General features: G+C 48.7%; 2 protein-coding genes across 2 annotated transcripts in view; one reads left to right on the top strand and one right to left on the bottom strand.

The window, feature by feature from the left end:
* LOC131588455 (zinc finger protein 729-like) overlaps positions 1 to 12,290 on the bottom strand; it is a gene marked incomplete at its 5' end in the record, with an annotated part of 206,536 nt that overhangs the window by 28,815 nt on the left and 165,431 nt on the right. The window contains 1 exon segment of the mRNA XM_058857328.1: positions 9,924 to 9,942. Coding sequence (XP_058713311.1) covers positions 9,924 to 9,942 — 19 coding nt within the window.
* LOC131588588 (zinc finger protein 239-like) lies at positions 5,696 to 6,525 on the top strand. Its single transcript, XM_058857541.1, has one exon. The coding sequence runs from the start codon at positions 5,702 to 5,704 to the stop codon at positions 6,518 to 6,520; it is 819 nt and encodes a 272-aa protein (XP_058713524.1). The 5' UTR covers positions 5,696 to 5,701; the 3' UTR covers positions 6,521 to 6,525.

Below are 12,290 nucleotides of genomic sequence, written 5' to 3'. Positions count from 1 at the left end.
CAAGAGGTGTCGAAAAGCAATCCCCTGTTCCAAGGGAGGGAAGGAAGGGCTCACAGCCTGTCTGGGAGTCCTGCTCAAGGCACAGCTTGGGGAGCCAGGGATGGCTCCCTAGAATGCTCCTATCCTGCCAAACAAGAAATCCAATGGAATCCACAGAATGCTGCAGGACCCAAGAAGAAGAAATGAGATGATGAAACTGAGGCACCCCACACTCTCAGATCCTTACACCATCCTCAACCAGGTGCCCCCCTCACACTGCTGCCATTCAGAACTTGATGCAAAAGATGCTTTCTGGGGATCTGCCCACTCCCAGAGGATGCAAACACAATTCTGCCTTGGGCTGGCAACAAGAGGTAGAAGGGAAAATGCTCAAGACATGGACGGTCCTTCTGCAGGGATGCACGGAAGCACCGGCCTGACTGGGGCAAGCCTTGCAGGAAATATCAAAGGAATTGACCTCACCCCCAGGGACTGGCTTAATGCAGGATGTGGATGACTTGATCCAGTCAGGAGGACAAGGAGAAGAGGTAGAGGAAGCCTCTGTGAAATGGCTTAATTTTCAGGCAAAAAAACAGCTTTGAGTGTCTGAAAAAAAAAGAAAGAGGAAATGGTAGAGAAAATGATTAAATATTTGAGACCTATTTTGACTGAAGGCTTGTGGTGTATTGATTCAGAGAGGGTTCGGGGAATCTCAGAAATAATGTTTCCCAGGACTAAAATGGAGCTGCAGCAATTCTTAGGATTAATAGGGAATTATAGGAGCTGGATCGAGGATTCTCTTTTCCACCCAGAATATTGCGTGAATTTTTTAGCCCCAGATAGCCTCAATGTTATGAGGTGGAAATAAGAAAGAGAACAAAACTTAACAAAATGAAAAAAATAAAATGATTGATGCCCCAGCCATGGCTCTTCCAGACTCAGAAATCTGAATTGGAAGGGAATATTAAACAGGCCACCCCTGAGCCTGCACTGAAGGCAACGCAGCAGCAGCCAGGGCTCCCCAGCGGGGGAAGCCCCTGGGCCTGCCCACAGATCCTCTGCTCAAATCCTCGGCCTGGCCACCCTCCTTTGCCATCTCCAGCCACTGCGGGACAATCCTTGCTCTCACTCTTGCAGCTTCAGCCCTTTCTGTGCCTGCCCTCGCCACAGCTGCTGGGGAAGGCACCGGGACAATTCCACTCTGCCTCTCAATTCCACTCACACTCTGCCCTGCCTGGGATTAGCTGCTGGCAAAATAGAACAACTTTAAAATGGTTTAAAATCTTATTTCTCTGGTCACACTAGGTTTCCTTTTGCCTTGAGGAAAGCAATTTTAATGTTTGTTTTAAAGGAATTTTAATGTGTGTTTTCCAGCACTCAGCAGAGATGTGTTTAACATCTCAACAGACTGGGAATAGCCCAAAAGATCCCACCAAGATAACGACCATCAACAAAACATCAACACCCAGCAGCAAACATCAACCAACATCTCCCCCAGACACTGCCCCAGGCACAGCTGGAGACACCTGGTCTGGAAAAGGCTGAGCAGGAAATCCAGGAGTGCCCACCTAATTCACATCACAGGCACAGAAATCCCGTGCAACAGGAAACCAAATCCTAACAACTCCACACCTTGAAACCAATGAACATTAAACCAAGGGATTTCTATGGGGTCAGACTGTATAAATTTAGGAAAAATCTAGTCAAACTCATGTGTCATGGAATGATTTTCTCTGCACACCCAGCCTAAGTGTGCATGAAATTATTCCTGTTGCATATCCTGGCCAGATTCAAGTAACACCGTATTTCTCTAAAGACATTGTGGAGAGTTTTTGCTTTTCACAGTTTTAGAGAAAAGATTACACCGTTAGAATAAATTTTCATAATAATTTTACTTCTTTATTGTCGGTTCTGTTTGGGCCAGTGGTGTGAGAATCACTTTTTAGTCCCAGGAGAATAAAAAGAAAACACTTGATTGCTTTCTCATTTTTGTTTTATATTTGTATGTGAATCTTAGTGATGACAAAATGATGGTATGAGTTTTTCAATGTTCACATTTAAGCTGCACTTTGAAAACTAGAAGAGCTTTAAAGTTGGCACTTTAACATATAAACAGTTAATAAAATATTGTTTAAAAAAAAAAAAAAAAAAAAAAAAAGCAGATTCTGTGGGGGCCACGTGTGAGTGATGGGATGTCTGCCCTGGGAAGAGAAGCTTTGTTCCAGGCAGCCAGGAGAGGAGCTTTAGAAATGCAAATTAACACTGATGGGACAAAGCCTGCACAATGGCCCAGGGGCTTCCTGCCTGCAGGAGGAATTGGGCTGATTCTCTCTGCCCCTCAGCCCAAGCTCTGCCTGCTTGCACAGATGGAATTTGCACAGCTAAAGGCAGAGCCCATTGTGAGGATATCTGACTCTGCAACAGAAATTGGTTAAGCTGCAAAGGAAAACAGAAAATGGAGAATGTTGTGAAAACTTCACTAAAACAAGTTGGGGGGAATCATGCCTGTCCCCACTCCAACATGTGCTGTCATTGTCTATGTTATATAGGGTGTATCATAAATAAACCCATTGGGCTTTATTTGCCACCACAAGTTCAGAGAAATCAGTTGGGAATTCCAAGAATGTGATGATTTAATGAGAGAAAAGCTGACAATTGATGCAGCCCTGGCTGGAGTGAAACAGAAATTAAAAATTAGGAAATAAACACAAAGAAATGCTTGACTAAAAGGGGGGTTTGACAAAAACCATACCCTGACACGCTGATCCACAAGAACAAGAAAAGAGTCAGACTGCAAGATAAGATAAGGAGCCAGAATACACAAACAAGTTGCAAAGACAAAGGCACCACAAGATAAAGGAGATTCTTCAGACCCTAAGCCAGAAAGAACAGATTTAAAGTTCCAAAAGGCGGCCAGAGGAATGAAAGAGGCATGGAGTTAATTGTAATATGAAGGGAGGACAAGCAGAGTTAAAAAATGAATGTGTTTTAGGCATATCTTGTAAACCTAGTCTGAAAAAGATAAAACCAAATCAAAAAGGTGTGCATGCTTTTCGGAGGAGATATCCCCCATGTATCTCAGTGCTGAATAAATTCATACCTACTCTTATAACTACTCTGCGAGTTATAGAGCTCTTTTTATTTCGCATATCAGGAGGGAGCACCCAAAACTGGGGAAAAGATGAACAGCCACCAGAACAAATCCTGCAATACCATGGACCAGACCCCGGGAACCCTGATGAATTCATATCAGGTACCAGAGAAACCATTTAACATTTCAATGGGATAATTAGATAACAGGATGTCATTGAAATAATAACCAACCAGACAGCTCCAGCTCCTGACCTTCCCCCACACCAATCCTCTCAGATGAGGAACACAACATTTCACCATGGGATGGGATCACATTATCTTTTAGCAGAAAATCGAGGCAGAGTTTGTGGAAAAGTTAAGTAACTCAAACTACTCTTGGCAGATAGATGGCAATGGAAAAGTAGTAAAACAGATAACAAAGGAAACAGCAAAGCAGCTCATGTACTTCTCCAAACGTGGAAAGGATGGGAATAGGACACAGTTTTGTGCTTCCCTCACAGACCATGGGTTAAACAAATGCTGTTTCTCCTCTCATGTGCTACAGCAACTCTCATCTTTTTACCATGCACCACACCTTGCTGAGTGCAGCTCATTCAGCAGCTGAGCAAGGGGATGCAGGTGGCAGCCAGGCCTCCTGAGCCACAAACGGCTACAAAAGGACAGAGAATGAGGGCACTGAGAGCAATCCCAAAACCAAAGAACACCCAGGAAGAGAAAACACAGGCAATGAGTGAATCTGCTTGGAGATGGGGCCAGGGACTTGCACATAAGGAAGGAATGGGAGAAATAATCAGTTACAGAAAATGTTACTAATTGACAAGGACTGCTGCTCAGACCAAGTCCCAACACATTCCTGAACTTCCAGAAGAACAAACACTTCACAGAGCCAGGAATATCGGGTGTTATACAAAAAGGACATGCAGCAGGCGGATCGGGAAGGCTGAACCTTCCAAGCACCTCCGCCAGTGTTGGGCAAAGGGACAGGGACATGCGGCCGGGAAAATCAGGACAAAAACGAGGCCGCGTCCTCCAACAACTGGAGAGAGCGCACGGCAAATGGCCCATGGCCTCTCCCTTTGGGCAGCAATAAAGTCACTCGCACACCACTCCTCTGGCTCCTTGGGCCACACAAACCTCTGGCGCCGGGAATTTTCCCGCCCAGCCCCGGGCACAGCGCAGCCACCTCCGGCCTCCCGACACGAAGCGGGACGAGCCAGCGCTGCTCCGCCACCGCCTCCTGCCGAGGCCCCAGCGGCAAGGAGACCGCGGGCAGCCGCTCCCGCAGCGCCCTCAGCCCAGGGCCAACACGGGCCGGCCACGGCACAAGCCACCCGCCACAGCCCCCTGCCGCCCCCTCCCGGGCCCGCAGCGAGCCCCGAGCCCCCGCAGAACCGAGCGCGGCTCCCACCTGCGATGGCCGGGGCCGCCTCCGAGCTCCGCCGCCGCCTCACCGGGCTCCGGCCGCTGCTGCCGCCGCTGCCGGGCCCGCACAGACGCTCCGGCAATGGCGGCTCTCCTGCCCCACGGCCGCCCTGGGGGCGCCAGCGGGGCCGGGCTTGTCCCCGCTCTGCCCAATCAGCGCGCGCCAGAGCCACGAGTGACGGCAGAAGCAGCCAATCGCAGCCAGCGGCGGGCTCTGCACACGGCACGGACTCGCCTCCCTTGGGCTGAGCTCCGCCATTTCTCGGCAGCCTGGGCTGAGGAGCGGCCCCGGCGCTGGGCCCGGCCCGGGCAGGAGGCCAAGGAAGCGCCGCTGCGCTGAAGCGCCGGGAGCTCGGGGTGCCCGGGAGCTGAGGGCGCTGCGAGCTGGGGGTGAGTCTGGGATGGAGCCGGGGATGCCGGAAAGAGGCCAAAACTGTGTGACTCTCCTTCCTGGCCCGGGCGGGGAGCAGAACACACAAGGAAAGGCTCGGGGGTCTGGATGAGAGTGGGGACTGTTCAATCCTTGGTCACGGGCACAGCACACCTGACTTGGGGAAATTGAATTTATTATCAAACATGTCAGAGCAAGAAAACGAGAAGTAAAGTAATTCCTACGGAAATCCATCTTCCCCCCAGCTCTCCCTCCTTCCCGGGCTTAACTTTGTGCCCCTCTCCGTCCCCCTCCCCGCCCAGAGGCACAGGGATGGGGGTCACAGTCAGGTCATGTCAGTGCCTTCCCCTGAGGGACAGGAATCCTTGTCCTGCTGCAGCCTGGGGTCCCTGCCAGGGGCCAGAGTCCCTCAGGACCAGGCTGCTCCAGCGGGGATCGCCAGGGGGATCCCCGAGTCCGGCCCGGAGCCACTTCCATGGCTCTGCAGGGGCTTCCCCCGGGCTCGGGGCCTCTCTCAGGCACCCCCTGCTCCGGCCCGGCCTCATTGCCCCCCTCACCCCCCCATGCAGCGAGTGCCCGGGCAGGGAGATCCACGATTTTCACGGGGCTGAATCTTGGAGTTTCTGAGTGTTATTGGGCTGAATGTTGGTGCTTTGTTTTTTTTGTGGGGGCTGAATCTTTCTATGTTGGGGGGGATATCAGATTTTTGGTGTTTTGGAAGTTTTTGATCTGTCTTGATGTTTGGAAGATTTTTTGGGCTGAATCTTGGTGTCCTGGAGGTCCTTCCAGACACTAGATGCCCAGTGACTTCCTGAGATGAACTTGGGAAAGGAGAAACCCTCAGCCCAAGGCTTTTTCCTTTCTTTTTTTCCCCCAAACCAGGATTTTTCATTCCCAAGCTGTGGTCAGATGGAGGAGGAGGAGGAAAAGCCCTGGAGATCTCACACAAGGAGAGGCTGCAAACCCAGCCCAGGGAGCTGTGAGGAGGAAAGATCCTCCCTCTGCCGGGAAGGTGGTCGGAGATCCAGCCGGAGCTCAGAGCAGGGGGTGAAGCCCCACAAGTGTTTGGAATGTGGGAAAGATTTCAGCCACAGCTCCAGCCTGCTCCGGCACCAGGTGATCCACACTGGGGAAAAGCCCTACGAGTGTGGGGAATGTGGGAAGAGCTTCAACCAGAGCTCCAACCTGAGGGCACACCAGGTGATCCACAGTGGGGAAAGACCCTATGAGTGTGGGAAATGTGGGAAGAGCTTTGGAAATATCTCTGACCTGATGAAACACCAGGTGATCCACACAGGGGAACGGCCCTACACCTGCTTGGAATGTGGGAAGAGCTTTGGGTGGAGCTCCTACCTGAGGGCACACCAGCGCATCCACACTGGGGAGAGGCCCTACGAGTGTCCTGAGTGTGGGAAGAGGTTTCAGACCAGCTCCCATGTCCTCAAACATGAGCGGATTCACACAGAGGAGAGGCCCTTCCGCTGCCCCGACTGCGGGAAGGGCTTCAAGCAGAACGGCCACCTCACGGTCCACCGGCGCATCCACAGTGGGGAGAGGCCCTACGAGTGTCCCCAGTGTGGGAAGAGCTTCTCCGTGAGCTCAACCTTGACCCGACACCAACAGAGGCACCAGTAAAGGAAGCCCTGCGAGTGCCCCGAGTGCAGGAAGAGCTTCGTGCGCTGCTCCAGCTCCATCCCCCATGGGAGGATCGGCGTTGGATGATCCCCAGTGACCCCCGTTGGGCAGAGCCCTGGTGATCCATGGTCCTGGTGATCCGTGTTGGGAAGACACCTGGCTGGGAGGCTCCACATCTTCCTGGCTCCCTGTGGGCACCTGGATGAAAGCAGGGGAATGAAAATCCAACAGGATACAGAATGACAGTGGGAATTGTTGACTTTCAGTCCTTGAGAACCTTTTGCGTCAGGAGCTGTGTGGGCAGAGAAAAGGGGGTGACACCGGACTTGGGGGGCCCAAGGGGAGCACACACGCTCTGTGGGGGGGGAGGACACGACCCCTGGGACCCCCCCTCACCTTCCTGCACAGGCAGAAGCCGAACCCCAGTACCAGGAAGATAAAGCCCAACATGGAGACTGCAATCCCCGTCAGCATCTTGCTGTGGGCAATGTTTCACGGCATCCATGATGCATCTGCAGAGATCAGGAACCACCAGAACCTCTCACAGAACCCCCAAGCTCCTCCAAGGACCCTCCCAGTCTCCCCCAGCCCACCCAGGACCCTCTGAAACCTCCTTTGGAGTCACTAATTTTAAACAATGAACAATTTTAGAAAAATTAGAGATCTTAGCTAGAGATCGGCCTTGCTGGAACTAGTTAGAGTTAATGATTAAGTGAGAAGCAGGATTTGAGATAATGAATCTCGGACTGAGGTAAAAAATTACTTTTCATTGTATGTTTGTTCAGCTGTGCTTATAATGAGAAAAGAGAAACTGATAAACGGGTTCAGGAAGATCACAGACCTTACATCTGGAAACCCATTTAAAAGTCACAAGGGAGGAAATTTGAGTTGTACCAAATGTCATTTGTAATGTCAACCATTGTAAAGGTGGAAAGGTGGGAGTGAGGAAGAGCGGTTTTCCTTCATCTCTTGATGACCCCTCCTCACCAAAACGACCCCCTCCTCAAATTACAGAGCCCACTATGCAGGCATAATGACATTTTAAAATCATTAACATGAATTTTAATCCGAAGTGGAGCATGGGAGGTGGTAGCATTATGAATATGTATTAGTATTAATATGTATTAGTATTTTGGATATTTAAGACTTTTGTAAATAAATAGACACTGGAATCTTCTGTCAACTTGCAGTGTGTATTAAGGGGATGACTCCCACACTCACCCAGTGCTGTGATTAAACATCCACTTTGTAACTTTAAACTGTTGGAGAGGTTTTTTGTCCATTAACAGATCGATGTTGATACTGGATCAATATCGCTATTTTGGTAAATCATTGCCAGTCTCTTCCCAGGCTCCCCAGGACCCACCAGAGCCCCTCCTGTTCCTCTCAGGATCCCACAGCCCCCTCTGGGCCCCCCCAGTGCCTCCCCCGCTGCCCCCGGCGCTGTGGGGGCCGGGCCGTGCCCCAGTGCCGGCTCAGGGGGTGCTCCAGGCTGACGTGCTCCACCTGGCAGCTGGAGCTGAGCCCGCATTGCCGGGGGCGGTTTCCAGCAGCACCAGGAGCTGCTGGCTCCAGTCCCCGCTGGGGAGCACGGCAGTGGCCAGCACGTGGCCCGAGAGCTGCTGCTGGCCCTGGGAGCAGCTCAGCTGGATGTGGGCAGGGGAGAAATCCATCAGGGAGCAGAGCAGGCGGCCGGAGCCGGGCTGGGAGCTCGAGGGCACCAGCGAGATGGACACGATGGGGGTGATAGTAAAAGGTTCTAAAATCTTAGAAAATTTGGAGACTTAGCAAGAAAGTTAAGTTTGCCAAGCCCTGGGAAAAGTAGGCCCTGGGAAATGTTAGACCTTGTGCTCACTAAAGATCAGGTCAAACTGCACCTGTGTAATCAGTATATGATAAATGATACGATTGTTAGATATGATTAGATATAATTATTGTTTAAAGAACATGAGGAACAATGTTAGGAAGCTGGGGGAGATCACGAGAAATCCATGCTTGGATAAAAACAATGAGTACAATAGAACAATATAAGTTTAATAATATGTCAGTTATATAAGGACGGAGTGTAAAAACATGTTCAACTTAAAACCAAGTCGGGTCAGATTTGGGTATGTGTACCCCTGATACCCAGAGCTCTTCAATAAAGCACCTCCATATAATCATTCTGTGATTATGTGTGTTCCTGAGCTCTAATATTTTGGCACCCCAGATGGGACCCTGTGAGTGCTGCTGAGCTCGCTCACGACCCGATCACGCTCCAGCCGGCACCGAGGGATTCTCGAGGAGCCCATCCGGCTGCGACCGTCTCCGCTGCTCACAACGTCCCCGGGAGAGAAAGGTAAGGTGCTTTACTTTGGTTTGGGTGCCTGCCAGTTAGACACAGCGAAAGCTGCGCGTGGTTGGGCTAAAGGAATTCCTGTTGGGATTGCCCAGGCGCCGTCTGTCAGACGAGTGCGAAAGCGTCGCAGGTTCGGCATTTGGTGTATTGTAGTTGTGACATGGAGCAGGGTTCTGGGCTGCAATGCTCCCATACTGGGTACTTCTCCTTTGGGGTGCTTATTAGCACATTGGAAACAAGGTAACTTTGGGGAAGAATTACATAAGGCTAAGTTAATTTATGCGAGATCTCCCACAGAAAAAGACCCCAGCAACCCCGTCTCATCTGTTGGTAGCTATAACCCCCCTCTTCTCTCTTTGTTTTCTTTCTCTCTCTCTCTCTCTCTCTCCTCTATCGTATAACCCTTGTTGTTGGCACTAAAATAAAGGTACATTATTGCTGTTGTGATTTAAACTGAAATCCCTTTGTGTCCTTTTTGCACTCTGAGATCAAACAAACCTCTCACGAGTCCCACTCACGTTATTGAATCCTGACATTTAAACTGGAGTCACGGACAGGATTTCTGACAGACAGAAGGGGCTGCAGGTTTGTTGTGCAGTCTGTATTAGGGGAAGGACGTCTCGCTCCAGCCGCACCCAGCCCGACACTCCCAAAAGAGTGAGCGGTGTCTAGAAAGCAAGGGGGGCGACTCGAATTTCCCACAAACTGCACACACCGAGGTGAAAAGCACCCCACACTCACTTGAGGGCTCTGTCTGCAGAATTTCACAAAAGGTCTCTTAGTGCAAAAGGGCAGGACTGGTTTTGTTGTTGTTGTGTGTATGAATTTTGACTGCTTGGTGTAGCAGAAAGACAACCAGAATTTCAAACTGAAGGAGTGCCTCCCAAGCAGATTTGGTCTTCTCACCCAAACAGGGAAGCAAAAAGCTCTGTGTGTGTGTATAATTTAAGTTTATACCTCCCTGTAGTGGTTTTTCCCTTTGTAAAATGACTGAAAACAGCAGTGCAGAAGTTAAAGCTGCATTTTATGCATGTTATGCTCTATTAGCAAAACACAATGCCAGACCTTCTCCAGGAGGGAAAAGCTGGTGCTTAATAATTGGTTTAATTTGGAAAATATGATTGACAGTGTATGCTCTTTACAACATGAAATAAAATTTAAACTGGGCAAAAATAAAACTGTACACTGCTCAGTTTTGGGAGCTTGTCTTACAGCAGCTATAGAAACTCGCTGTAAGTAAAGAAGTGAGGAAAAAACTACAATAGACTCCCTCCGAAACCTAGTTAAAACTTTGCAAAAACAATTGGATGAAGAGAGAAGTAAGATCAATCTGTTGCAAGCAGCCCTCCATAAAAAAAATTCACAAAATGCTGACTTGCTAAAAGAAACAAGAGAGGGAAACCCCTCTCAAATTTACCCTCAAAAAGAGCTAACTTGGATAAAATTGTGGGGAACACTGCTGTCCTAGTTTGAAACCTCTAATTAAAACAGAATATAATTATATCAATGATAAAAATCTTGATCCGCATATAACCACTAAAAATAGAAAAAAGGAAAAAAAAAAGAAAAAAGAAAAAAAAAAGAAAAAAAAGGAAGTACGGGCGTCTGCCTCACGAGTCAGAGACAGAATACGTATTCCCAGTGTCTCTCACTGGAGGTGATCAAATTCGATTGAGGGAACTGGAATCCAGTGGGCACTGGGGACATGAAGTCTTCTTAACAGCAGGAGACAGACGTAACCCATGGTCCCTAACTCAGCACACAGCTTATTGGGCAGAGGGGCTTCACCCCTTGGAAAGGGGGGACCCTATAGCTATAGTGAGTACCCCAAACCAACTCCTGAAAACATTCACAAAGCTGCCTGCTTGCAAATGATGCACAAAAGAAAATTAATTGCTGGCTATGAATCACCAATGTTGTTACCTGTGAAAACTGAAATTATGACCCCTTTCATTCAAGGCCTTCCAGAATCACTTAAACCTACAGCAATTTTCCTCCAAAAACATAGCAGCTATAAACTCTGTGGATACACTAGGTAGATTTCTTGGGAACCCGACTGCTCAACCTGGTTCCACTGATCCTGGGTTTACTCCCTTCACCACCCCCTCTCAGCCCACAGGTTCACAATTGTGTTCTCCTGCTAGGAACCACAAAATTTGGACACGGAGAAAAGTTGCAAAAGAGCTAATTAATTACAGTAGCAATTATGGACCTGTAAAAATCCCAGAAGAAAAATCAGAGAAAGCAAAGGGTGTTAGATACATTGGTTCTCTTAAGGAAAACACAGAAAAGAGAAAACAAATCTCTAACTGCCCATATTGGTGGTCACTAGAGATAAAGAAAGGGGTCCCCAGAAACATAATGGATGGCTTATTACTTAAAAGTTGAGTAAAGCAGTCTCTAATTGGCACTGTCCCACTGTTCATTGTATCAAATGCCCCATTGTATAACCCAGCACAGCTCCACAGGCTCTGGGCTGGGAGCCAAAGCAGTCTCCTTCTCAGCTTCTGGGAGTGGAGCCCAAACAGCTTTAGAATCAGGGAAACTGGTAACTCTGCCTCTCATGGGTGAGCAGAGAGGCAGAGGTTGGTTGTATTTAAAATGCTCACTAGAAATAACAAAACTGGAGACGTACTGATTATAACAATAGTGGGTCCTAAACGCGCACCTATTACTTCTGTAGTTAACACTCGAGCCCAAATTTCTGTGTTGACCAATACAGACTAGTACAGGATTTGAGAGCAATAATAGAATAACTAAAGGTATTTAGCCAGTGGTAGCTAATCCCTACGCATTGTTAACATCTGTAAAAGAGAAATAGAAATGGTTTACTGGAATTGATTTAAAAGATGCCTTTTTCTGCATACACCTTGACAAAGAAAGTAGGAAACTGTTTGCCTTTGAATGGGAAAATCCAGACAATGGAAGGAAAACCCAGCTCACCTGAACACAACTCCCACAAAGATACAAGAACAGTCCAACCCTATTTGGAAGCCAGCTGGTGAAGGAGCTGGAGATTTGGACTGAGAATGGGCAAGTACCAGAGAACAATACCTGCTGTTACAGTATGTTGATGATACACTGACAACTTCAGAAGAGAAAACAACCTGCAGAAAGGTAACAATTGAAATTTTAAGTCAGCTAGGAATGGGAGGATATAAGGTGTCTAAAGAAAAGGTACAAATTGCCCAACAGACTGTGATTTACCTGGGATGTGAAATCTCACAAGGGCAATCTAAGCTGGGTACTAATCGTATTCAAGCTATTTGTGCTATTCCAGAACCCCAGAACCTACATGAGCTACGAGTTTTCCTCAGGATGACAGAGTGGTACCACCTGTGGATCATGGACTATGGACTAATTGCAGAGCCCCTGTATGAAGCCCAGAAGACACAACCGCTTACCTGGGGCAAACCACAGAAGGAGGCCTTC

Source organism: Poecile atricapillus, chromosome 26 (genome assembly GCF_030490865.1).
Source record: "Poecile atricapillus isolate bPoeAtr1 chromosome 26, bPoeAtr1.hap1, whole genome shotgun sequence".
Lineage (NCBI taxonomy): Eukaryota > Metazoa > Chordata > Aves > Passeriformes > Paridae > Poecile > Poecile atricapillus.
The sequence above is the reverse complement of the archived record's forward strand: the minus strand, read 5'-3'. Positions and strand labels throughout refer to the sequence as shown.